The sequence below is a fragment of the Penaeus chinensis genome, chromosome 3 (genome assembly GCF_019202785.1).
Source record: "Penaeus chinensis breed Huanghai No. 1 chromosome 3, ASM1920278v2, whole genome shotgun sequence".
In the NCBI taxonomy this organism is placed as follows: domain Eukaryota; kingdom Metazoa; phylum Arthropoda; class Malacostraca; order Decapoda; family Penaeidae; genus Penaeus; species Penaeus chinensis.
In genome coordinates, this window is record NC_061821.1 from 26,014,057 (window position 1) to 26,026,556 (window position 12,500).

General features: G+C 38.6%; 1 protein-coding gene across 3 annotated transcripts in view; it reads left to right on the top strand.

Annotated features, from left to right (window-relative positions):
* The window catches only part of LOC125044345 (kinesin-like protein KIF2A), a 106,270-nt gene that overhangs the window by 73,593 nt on the left and 20,177 nt on the right, over positions 1-12,500 (top strand). For all 3 annotated transcript variants that reach the window (XM_047640990.1, XM_047640974.1, XM_047640982.1), the window contains exons 2-3: positions 11,062-11,156; positions 11,439-11,519. In XM_047640990.1, the coding sequence (XP_047496946.1) occupies positions 11,062-11,156; positions 11,439-11,519 (176 nt within the window). The remainder of the gene's footprint in view (positions 1-11,061; positions 11,157-11,438; positions 11,520-12,500) is intronic.

The following is a 12,500-nucleotide window of genomic DNA, read 5'->3' on the forward strand; positions in this document are numbered from 1 at the left end:
GGAAGTAGATTTTTTTCTCGTGAGTATCGGCCATGGTGTTTAAGACAGGTTCTCCTTGGATTTATTAGGTCGGCATTATATCTCTGCAGAAGGTATTTCAGTGGTGAGGTCCTGCTTCTGGTCACAAGCGCCCTGACGTTGATCACTGTATGTAGGCATTTTATATTGAAAAATCCCCAGGCGGAGCATTTCACTCTCGTCGTCGATCATTTCTCCTCCCCCCTTCCCCTCTCCCTTCTTCCTGTTCTCTTCCGCATCTCTCTTCCGTTTTTCTCTTCCATTTTTCTCTTCCGTACCTCTCTTCTCCCCCCTTTTGATTTTCCGTACCTGCCTCTTCCCCCTTTTTCTCTTCCGTATCCCTCTTCTCATTCTTTCTTTTTCTTTCCGTCTCCCTCTTCTCATTCTTTCTTTTTCTTTCCGTCTCCCCCTCCTTCCCTACCCCCTCTTCCCCCTCTCTCCTCCACTTTCACTCCTCGTTTTCTCATCTCTTATAATGACTCATGCACAGCCGAATACATTGATAGCATGGCTTGTTATCTGCACGTGCGCAATGCCCATATCGCAGGGCTTCCTCCAAGCCGCCGAATTATGTTGGTGTTATCAAGGCATTATATCGGCATTTTATGGGCCGTCGCGTCAGCTTGGCCGGCGCGTGTGCTAAACCCGATAGACGTGTTGCGGTTTTTCTATAAAAGCGATGAGCGGGTATTTTGGGCACGGCGCTATGAAAAGCAGGAGGGCCGGTCTATTTATAGTGGGTTATGGCTGCCTGAGTAGATGATTACCGTCAGTGTGTTGCACAGGTTATCCGTGCATGCGAACAGTTTTAGTTGAATAGGTTGCATGAATGAAATGGCGGTGGATCCTGAAGGGTGTCATGGTTAGTTTCTTAAGTGTAGATTTCTTAATCTCACATTGTTCTGCTTTTTATTTTTTCCAAGACTTCTTTAATGGGATTACGATACTACGGTCCTTATTTACCTAGTTAAAGAGAAAGGGTCGCCATCTATTTTTATTTTTTTTAAGGCGTGAAAGAAGTATCGGAATAAAGAGTTGAAGGCCTCTCTCTCTCCTTAGAGTCGCCTCGCCTTGTTCTCACCCCGGCCAGCTTCTCCTTATTTGTCAACCTTCACTGGGAGTCGAGATTGATCGCTGGGGGTTATGATTGTGTAAACGTGTGGCCGTAATGGATGGGTCAGGTTGGTAGAAAGTATCGAACCCGGGTGGTAATTTTTTTTTTTTTCGCGTAAATGTTTTCGATCAGCATAAGGTCGTTTATCGTAACGCGATTGAGGATTGAAAGGAAAGGGAATTCTGGTTATTCAGTGCTGTCGACGATTACCAATAAAGTGGCGATTGGCGTGTTCAAGCATTTAAAGCTTTAGGGCGTAGGCGAGGCCGAGGCCGGTGGGAATGATTGAGAATTTAAGGCATCTAACAAGAGGGGGATATTGTATATGAGGGGGTGAAGACGTTAGCAAAACACTATGATGATGGTGGTCCTTCTTCCCCTCGCACTTCGCGGGCAGGTCGCGTGGTTCTTGCCGTTACGCCTGTGGGTGGCCGAGCATAACGTAGGCCACGCATTATTGCCATGACAGCGTACTAGGTACTCGTTTATGATTCTTACCTACTTGAAGAACGAACACAGACAGTTTCGTTATTCTGCTGTTGTCTTGCATGTTTGTACATATTTAAGTAGCGGGGTTTTCCAGGAGGCAATAGCAACAGTAAGGTGACGCCTGTAGTCTATAATTAGCAGCATGATATAAAGCCCTAGTCAGGATGTACTCTCGACGCAAGATGCTCTCAGAAGAAACGGATTTGTTCTCATTAATAGCGAAGGGCGTGCACGTTTTACTTAGAGCAGGACTGCAGAAAGCTTAGTTATCTCTAACTGTTGTGCTTCGTCGGTGTTCCTGTCTCGCCGATTTGGAAGCTGCGGGCGCGTCTACGGCAAGACCAAAAGACGCACAAAAAAATGGACACAGCCCCGCCCCGCCGCACACGTACGCACTCAAACGCATATAACAACATATTGAGAGCCGAGCATGGTGCAAGATGCTGTGTCCGCAGTCCCAGATATCACTAAATCTCCAATGTTGTTTTCCCGAACTGAACTGCCCCGCGAAGCCGTTAAAGTTATCATGCCAGCGTTGTTTCAGACTTAGGAATCGGTTATCGAATTCTTGGTTTGACGGAGGTTCTGCGTTTTCTTTCTTGCGGAATGTGTGTTTGATGATGAAACAGCTGTGGATTTTGTGAATGTTCAGAATGCGAAGTATTGAACCCTCTGATTTTACTGCCATGAGAAACTCACTGGGAGTGTCAGCTAACGCGTTTTAAGGTGATTACAAGGACTTGACTTTCGTGTTTAGAGCTGCTAACTTTTGGCGCATCGCATTGGCATAAACATGTCAGGCGCACCTTTTATTTAGTATTTGGCCTTTTATTGTTACGACACAATTTCTATATTTTTATTATGCCACTTTAGGCAGTGGATATTGGAATGACAAACGCTTATGTGACCCTCGTTCCCTCCTTAATATGAAAGGCATTCTCTAAACTTTTTTTCTCTCTCTATAGGTGAGTGTCGGAAGGGTACTAGTACGGTTTGCAACGTTATGGTAAGGTCAACTCCGGCTGTAAACATCTGTTTGCGCCTTTTCTTCTGTTGCTGAGTTACGTGACGGCGCTTGGCTTGGCTTCCCTTTTCACTCCTCCCTGTGTAAACATGGTTTTATTCCGTCACCTGTTCCGTATTGTCGCCACCTATCACGTCTTACTTGAATAGACCCAGTCCTCCTTTCGTTCATTCACACACGATGTTACTCGTGTTTTGGATACGTCATCCACTATTCCATCTCTTAATGGAGTTATTTAATGAGATCCCAACTTGCCTTTTTTCCTATTTCTCATTTCTTCTTGCCTCTTCTCTCCTTTTAGTTGTAAGTCGAAACTTCACCGAACACGCACCGCCTATTTGTTCTTTGTATAACTACCTCCTTCTCACTCTGCCTTTTCTCCTAGTGTCTTCGTTTAACTGTTCCTTCGAGGCGAATATCGGTCAATGTACCTTGTTTTGTTTTTTTGTTTCGCTTATAGGGAAGAACTTAATTTCTCATTTTGCTTACGTTGATCTCGGTCTAATTTTTGGCCAACCTTACTCGTACCATCTTCCTTGGCTTACTCCTCTCTCCCCGATCTCTCCTGCGAACAGCCTCGGAATCTACCAGCGTGGTGTTGACGTTTTCTAAGCCTTTTCTCCCTCCCTCTCTCCCTCTATCTCCCGCGTTCCGTAGGTTCGGTTGTCACCCCGGGAGCTCCAAACATGGCATCTGCGTGACGTTGACTGGACCAGCCGCGTCTGTGCTATTTTTATCATGCCATTACATTTTTGTTCTATGGATGTGGGTGATGGATTATCGTCCCGACAGCTGACGCATATGAATGTTGTATGTTTGGGGTCTTGAGTTGTGAACGGTGATAAATGCCCCCGAGGGAGAGTGCGGGTAAAGGACCAGCCTCTGCAAATGGCACGTTGGTGTAAGAGGGTCATTGGGGGGCGTTGATTAAATGAATTTAATCCAAGTCACGCTATTTATAATATATGGTCGTTAATGATTTATGGTAATATTTCGGCCAGCTTTCGCTGTCCTCTCCCCAGAAAGGTTGTCATGTTGAAATTCCATTGCAGTCTTTCACTGCATTTATGTAGGCGGTCATGTCAAGGAGGGTGTGGTATGTGAATCTTCCTTTATAGTCAGTTGCAAAGAGGAAGTGGTTGCAGATAACAGTCGTCTGTTTCTTCAAGACCGTGAGCACGTGTTCGCCCGCGGCCTCGTAATCCGTATTTTCTTGGGGGTTACACGTACCACGCGATATGCGATGTTTTCTAGCACATAGTTGGCAAACAGGCGGCGGTGATATATGCAGGGATGAAGTACGAATACTGCGGGTGATGGTCCAATCCTCGCATGAATATACTGGTAATAGTATTTTCTTTTATTACGCTTTTTTTTTTTTTTACATTAAGACTGCCCGGTAAGCTAGTCCAGGGTGTATATCGTTGCATATAAGAATTTCCTTGTCTACGTTTCTATCATGTTATTCAGTGTGATATCAGTGCAGACAATTGGCACAAAGGAAGAAAGCTAATATCTAGTAAATTGTTTGCACAGTCGCCAACTAGGTTATAACATGAAGAAGGGTAATTGTGAGTTGATGTTTAACTCTTCTTTGTCTTGAGTATAGTGCCCCCCCCCCCCCTCTCTCTCTCTCTCTCTCTCTCTCTCTCTCTCTCTCTCTCTGTGTGTGTGTGTGTGTGTGTGTGTGTGTGTGTGTGTGTGTGTGTGTGTGTGTGTGTGTGTGTGTGTGTGTGTGTGTGTGCGCGCGCGCGCGCTGTTTTGTGTAAATTTCGGTTGTGTGTATGTTTATGCGCGCATATAAACTTTTCTGGGCAGCCGAGTACCTGACAGACAGATAGACAAGCCATTAGTTCCTTTGACAGTCAAGATTCATGATATGTTCAAGGTCTGTGGAACACCAGTGGCACGCCTGACCAAAATAGACTTGTACTGCCCATGACGTCACGTGTTCCCCTCGAGTACACTTATATCTTGACTAATATGATAGCCGTTGTAGATGTTTTGGTTATGCTGCTGGTAACCATTGGATTATAAACATCTGCCACCAGTTTGTATGCTGCATTTGTCGCATCCATTTCACTGGTGTTAGTAGCATTGATTAAGATTCTAAGAACATCAAATAAGTTAATTATTTTGTGAATGGCAATAAAATATGGGGGTAGTCCGTAACAAGCGAACCTGTATTTCAGTTATGTCAGAGTTCCTGAGGAAGTAAAACGTGAAACAGAATAAGAAAGGGTTATACATACAAACTAGAATCAACAAAAATTACCTCCCTCTCTTCTCTTCTCGCTTGTCCTCCCCTCTCCTCCCCCATCCCCCCCCTCAATCCCTCCCTCGCTTTCTGTCTCTCAATCTCTCAGCGGTCGACCGCTGCTCTTTTTTTTTCATCCCCCCCTTCCCTTTGTTTTCTGTTTTTGTTGTTTTCTTGTCATTTAACTATCTTTTTTCACAGAAAGACAGCCGCCTGTATATATCTATTGGTCACCTATATGATACATTACAATTCTCAGTCTGTTGCCTTACAATATAAATGTTTTGCTTTCTTAATACTAGGAAAATATTCAATGGCGCCACGTGTTATCACGTCACATTACCACTTAATCCTTTGTCTTACGTCCCCTTCTGTCTTTGTCTTCTATTATTGACTGGTGGATCTCCTGACAGGATCGCTTTGTTTCTTTCTTCGCATCAAGTTTGGAATTTCCAAGGCAGGGAAGAAGACTTGAATGTTTGCTCACATTTATAAAGTGCTTGTGATACACTGTTCACCAGGGCAGTCGCGCGTGTGATGTTAGCGACTCTTGGATCTCTCTCTCTCTCTTTTTCTTTCTTTCTTTCTGTCTTTCTGTCTTTCTTTCTTTATTTCTTTCTATTAGGGAGTTGACTTGTGCTATTATTTGTGTGATTTTTTTTACATTGTAGATACACGTTTGTTAATATGCGGTTAAGTGCTGTTCTTCAAATGGCTTTTGTTGATAGCTTTCATTTAAGGTTAATTAATTTGCTTGCATTTTGATATCAAAGGTGACTATGGTTATTGATGGTGAAGGTGGTTCTAGAGTGCTGACTGGCAGAGGAAAAGAAACTCGGAAGGTTAAAGGAGATGCTACAGCCGGCATTTAAATGTTGCCTTGTAGTGGGGAGCTTCTCGCCGCATACTCTTTCCTCCAGTGTTATTCCGTTTTTTCATGAATTTCTAAGACGGGTGACTATATTTTTCGTATTTCTCAGGATCATTTGGTCTGATTTCCGTGTTTAGAACTATATTTTTGTACGTACTGTTTGGATCCCATGCACGTCATTAAATGTCAGGATGAATTATAAATTTCTCCTATCTTGAGAGGCCTTCACAAGTTTGGTTTGATGAGCAGCTGTAGACTAGAAAAGTTCGGAGTTTGCAAGAAGTTTAATGGGTCAATATAATATATTGAATGGCATCTTGGATCACTTTAGAATATTGTAAAGTTACTGTATAAGTGATAAACATAATCATATCTTATTTCATATACGATATAGGTAAAAATATGGCAAAACACGCACGCCCACGAAGTAAAAGGAACAGTCTGTAGTTAACAAACCAGCTCCGACGCGCGCCCAGCAGCGATGACACTCGGCACGGAGATGAGGCGAGGAGTAGGCTTTGCATGAGGGTAATGTGGCCTCGCCCTTGCCGCGCTAGGTTTAAAGGGCGATGAGCCCATACGACGGTTTCCTTAAACTTTTTTCTTCTAAAATGTAAAGGTGGTTGACAGTAGCGAACAGTGGAAGAGGAATCGAAATTATCAGGTGACGCTAATTCGGTACCGTAAGTTTTTTGTCGATACTACTTTTGGGAGGGTATTGTGACTGTTAACTCCCATTGATGGTAAGACACTCATCCCTGTTTAACATTGGCGATGTGATGATCATTTCTTTTATACGACTTTTACGTGTTCGTCACCAAGGGAGCAAGGAAAGGACTGTCCCAGCGTGTAATATTCGGAAAACCAACCCCAGCGGCTTGGTTCCGGAAGAAAATAGAGGCGAAACGTGAGAGTACTGGTCGGCAAAGGGTTTCTGGCAGGTCAGGCACATGAATTGGAACGCTGCCAGGACTGCCTTTTCTCGGTCCGGGCGGAGCTGGAGGCATGGGCGGACTGCGGTGTGTATATGGGTGCGTGGGGGCCTGCTTTGTTCGTTAATAAGTAAGCTCAGGCTGAGACGTCAGTAATCGCCTGTCGCCGTGTAGATCGAAATGCTCCAGTGTCAGGTTTAGATGTACTGCTTAACGCGCTCCCTTATCGTGTGTTCTTGTTCTTCCTCGTGAGAATATTCTTTGTTTCCCTTTGTTATCACCTCTTGCTTGTATAGACAAAGAGAGTAAACGTACTTTGTCAACTTACTTTGCTAGGTAGGGCCTTCAAGGGGAAATGCATAGTTCTTTGGCAGCACTCGGCTTCCCTGCTGTCCTCTTCAGTGTAAAACACCTCTTAAGATACTAGAGATATGTTTATGTACATTTCATTTATTATGGGCTAGTCTTTATTCTGTCTCAAAGTATTCAAACAGTCGTAGATGATTAGTTGGTGTCGTTTGGCCCGCCCTTGTGCCAGAGGAAAGAAACTGACGACTGATCCCGGCTCTGTGCCATAGGAACGAGACAAGGATTGCCATTTATTAATTTGTGCGTCTCGGTTAGGATCTGAAAGACGGCGGAGTTGGCATTATTCCTCCGGTCGATATTGCCGTTTCGTGTGGAACGAAATTTGCGGAATCCCGTCACGCAACCCGGCAGCCTCTCAGATGATATTAGCGTTTTAATAATCATGTTTTCAGTATCGGCGCAGCTTTATCGTTATTTTTATAATTGTTTACGAGGGTCTGATTGGAATATAATGTTTGAAGAGCCGGGCGGTCACATCAGACCCAAGCACGATCAATCGCGAGTTTTGATTTAGATATTTTTTCTGCACGATTGACTATTGTCATGAGATGTGATTTATACATAACAATGCCTCTCTATCAATCTAATCTTATGTATCTTGTATATAGGTTATATATATGTTTAGAAATGTGTATATATATAAATATACTTCTTTAGAGAGAGAAATAGACAGAGATGTACATATATATATATATATATATATATATATATATATAGTTGTATATATAGTTATAGATATGTACATAATTAACTAATAAATATACATACATATATATACATATAGATAGATATATAGATATATTTATGTATATGTTTATGTTTATAGAATTGTATGTACAGATATATTTGTATGTATATATATGGATTTATATATATATGTATGTATGTATGTGTGTATATATATGTGTGTGCGTTTGTATATATGTATCTATATATTTATATTTATTTATGTGTATATGTATTAATTTGTATATGTACATGTATTTATATATATTTATATGTATATATATTTTTATATATTTATATGTATATATATTTATATGTATATATATTTGTATATATTTATATGTATATGTATTTATATATATTTTTATATATTTATATGTATATATATTTGTATATATTTATATGTATATATATTTATATGTATATATATGTATATATATTTATATGTATATATATTTATATGTATATATATTTATATGTATATATATTTATATGTATATATATTTATATGTATATATATTTATATGTATATATATTTATATGTATATATATTTATATGTATATATATTTATATGTATATATATTTATATGTATATATATTTATATGTATATATATTTATATGTATATATATTTATATGTATATATATTTATATGTATATATATTTATATGTATATATATTTATATGTATATATATTTATATGTATATATATTTATATGTATATATATTTATATGTATATATATTTATATGTATATATATTTATATGTATATATATTTATATGTATATATATTTATATGTATATATATTTATATGTATATATATTTATATGTATATATATTTATATGTATATATATTTATATGTATATATATTTATATGTATATATATTTATATGTATATATATTTATATGTATATATATTTATATGTATATATATTTATATGTATATATATTTATATGTATATATATTTATATGTATATATATTTATATGTATATATATTTATATGTATATATATTTATATGTATATATATTTATATGTATATATATTTATATGTATATATATTTATATGTATATATATTTATATGTATATATATTTATATGTATATATATTTATATGTATATATATGTATATGTATATATATGTATATGTATATATATGTATATGTATTTATATGTATATGTATTTATATGTATATGTATATATATTTATATTTATATATATTTATATTTATATATATTTATATGTATATATATTTATATTTATATATATTTATATGTATATATTTATATGTATATATATTTATATTTATATATATTTATATGTATATATATTTATATTTATATATATTTATATGTATATATATTTATATGTGTATATATTTATATGTATATATATATTTATATGTATATATATATTTATATGTATATATATATTTATATGTATATATATATTTATATGTATATATATATTTATATGTATATATATATTTATATGTATATATATATTTATATGTATATATATTTATATGTATATATATTTATATGTATATATATATTTATATGTATATATATATTTATATGTATATATATATTTATATGTATATATATATTTATATGTATATATATATTTATATGTATATATATATATATTTATATGTATATATATATTTATATGTATATATATATTTATATGTATATATATTTATATGTATATATATTTATATGTATATCTTATTTATATGTATATCTCTCTATATGTATATAAATGTATTTGTGTGTCTGTATATATATATATATATATATATTATAATTAATATTTATATGATTTTATAATGTATATTACAATAAAAAGAATATATATAATTTATACTTCGTATATTATGTAGACTATATTGGGATATATATATATATAAATATATATATAAATATATATATTATGATATAAGAAGGTAAGATACATCTTCATTCTGCAAGTTGAAGTTCAGGGCCCTTGATGCGCGAAGTCCTTTGTACCTCCTTGACTTGTAAGGAGTTGTATTTGGATCCCGAGAATATTTATTTCAAGTCTGCAGAGATATCTGCCATTGCGCAAGTGCATGCATTTTTTTCCATTTTCCTTCGGCGTCGTGACAGGGACTCCTGGCCGGGCCGAGATGAGGCGTCCTTCATATCGATTTTGGCGTATCATTATCCCGGGGAACTAATTTTGGGAAGGTAGACACGTTAAGGTCACATCCACGCCCCATGCAACGGATGCCCTCGTCGCTTTCTCGTCACGCCAACATGCCAACATGCCGTGCGCACATGCACGCATGTACTTTCCCCCGTAGATATATGGAACAAACACCAATTTTTTTTTGCTATTTCTTGAGTTTGTGTCTTAAATTTATGTATCCTGTGCACCCGCTTTAGTTTACTTTAGAGTATTTGTGGCGTTGTCGTGGCCTGAAAGGTTTGCTCGTTTGTGCGAGTATTTGTTTGTGTGTTGGATACGTTTGCATGCTTTGTATATACGCTCCAGGGGTTGTCATATCGACAGCAAGTAATTCACCTTGAGTTGATCATAGATAATGATAAAGCCAAGGAAATATGGAGAGGATACAAACATTTCTTTGTGACATGCAAGGAGGGGCCTCAAGGGAATCGTCACGCCAAAGGTCGTGCTGGTTTGGCATTGTCCTTTCCTGCTCCTCGCGCCGCATTATGAGAGCATTATGACCGGGCAATGTCACCACTAGTGAGTGTCCTGTATATATCGTGCCTTTCCCACCAGCGAATGGCTATGCAGCTGTAAAACGCTCAGGGTCCAGACCATGGCATTGCCTTTTCACTTACGAGCGAAGAGCCAGCTCTGCAGGCATATAAAGTTCATCCCAAGCGTGAGCTAAAGGTCGTGTCTTCTGGGGCCGGTGGACCCGTTGCATGTCAGACGCGCCTGCCATGTCCACCTGAATAAGATTAGGTCGGAGGAGGCCCGCTTAGGCCGTTTCGGACAAACAAAAGGGAGTTCCAGCGTGCCCAGCTGTGTGTCCTGTTTTTTTATGTTCGCATGCATACCTCGCTGGACGCACTTGGACTTGATGTTTGTAGCTAACGCTTTCAATCCCATAGGTTTATTTAGATGGAAAAATGGGTTATCTTCGTTTTGAGTTGGAGATGCACCTCCCCGCCCCCTTTTTTATATAAATTATTATGCTAGGTGTAGATAAGACCGCGCCATTTTGTATTTGAATAAACTAATCCAGGTGTTTCTTTCCAGGTCGCGTCCACTCGGCGACCTGTTCTGCCGTCAACCCCGCCACCAGGAGTGTCACAGTCGAGTGGTTTGAGAAGGGAGAGACTAAAGGAAAGGAGGTAAAAACAGATTTTCTTTCTTTTAAAAATAATTAGCATAATTTATGTTGTGATGGTGATTACATGGATGTATGCAATTATGCCATATGCTTTAGTAGAATTTGAACTTCATAGTTTTCTGTACTGACAGTGGTAGTCTGTTAAACTTTTATTAGAAAAAAAATATGAATGAGAATGAAATCTGTCAAATACATCTCTGGCACTGTGAAGATATTAATTCTCATTCATACCCTTTCTACATTTGTTCAGTGAACACGGTTTACGTTAATTTATATCCCGCAGATTGAGTTTGATGCAGTTTTCGCCCTCAACCCAGACTTGGCCCCACAGGACCAGAATGCCATGCCACCGCCCTCCAGATTTGTGAGTATTGCTTCCAGTCAACCATAGTCCGCTACACGCCCGTAAGGCACGCCCGTTCAGCACCCACCACCTCCACAAGGCATGAGCGCCGCCACCATATTCACGCCCGCCCATCTCTCACTTCACCAACAATCACACCACTTGGAAGTGTAACTTCCACGCCCATGGGCGCGTTTTGTCAACAGATAGACACTCGGCCAGTTGAGCACAAGAATCAACTTCCGCCCCTTTTGCTGCCCCCTCCCCTCCACTCTTACTCTCCACCGAGCATGTGAAGCACCCTTGTACAGACTCCTTTCAGCGTTGGGTGAATGGGATCATCTCATTCTAGAAGGTTCACCTTGTGGGGTTAAGGCTGGGATATGCACCGAACCTTCATGATGTTTGGCGTATGTCATAGGACAATGTTTGTGTGGGCCTAAAAGGGAAAGTTAGTTAGATAATATTGGGCCGATACCAGGTGTGCATGCCCTGCTCGGTTTTTGACTGTGAATGGCTGCCTTGGTCTACATGTTCATTGAGCGGCGCCAAACATAATAGTTGTCCGCCCGTCATGACAAAATGGGTGTCTTCAGGGTGTCCTTCTGTGTATATATATTTGAGATGTACTCACACTACTTGGCATCATGTTCTTCATGTGGCCACCCTCTCGAGATATCGTGGCGCGTGAAACTTCTCCTAACTTTTTTCCGAGCCTTTGGACAATAAAAGTTTCAGTGTTAACCTGATCCTGCATTGTCCCGAGCAGCCGTATGTTTTTATCCCGACTTGGACGGATGGCAGGATTAGCGTGCAAGCTATAACCGGCAACCGCCTTTACTGTCATGTACTGATCTCTTAGTGTTAGCTTTACTGACTGACGAATGTATCATTCATCGAATGCGTGCTGCAAGTCCAGTAGAGTCAAAAGTGTGAATGGATACTGGCTGATATTAGCCAAAAGTGTGGGTAAAAAAAACATTAATGTGAGATTATATATGA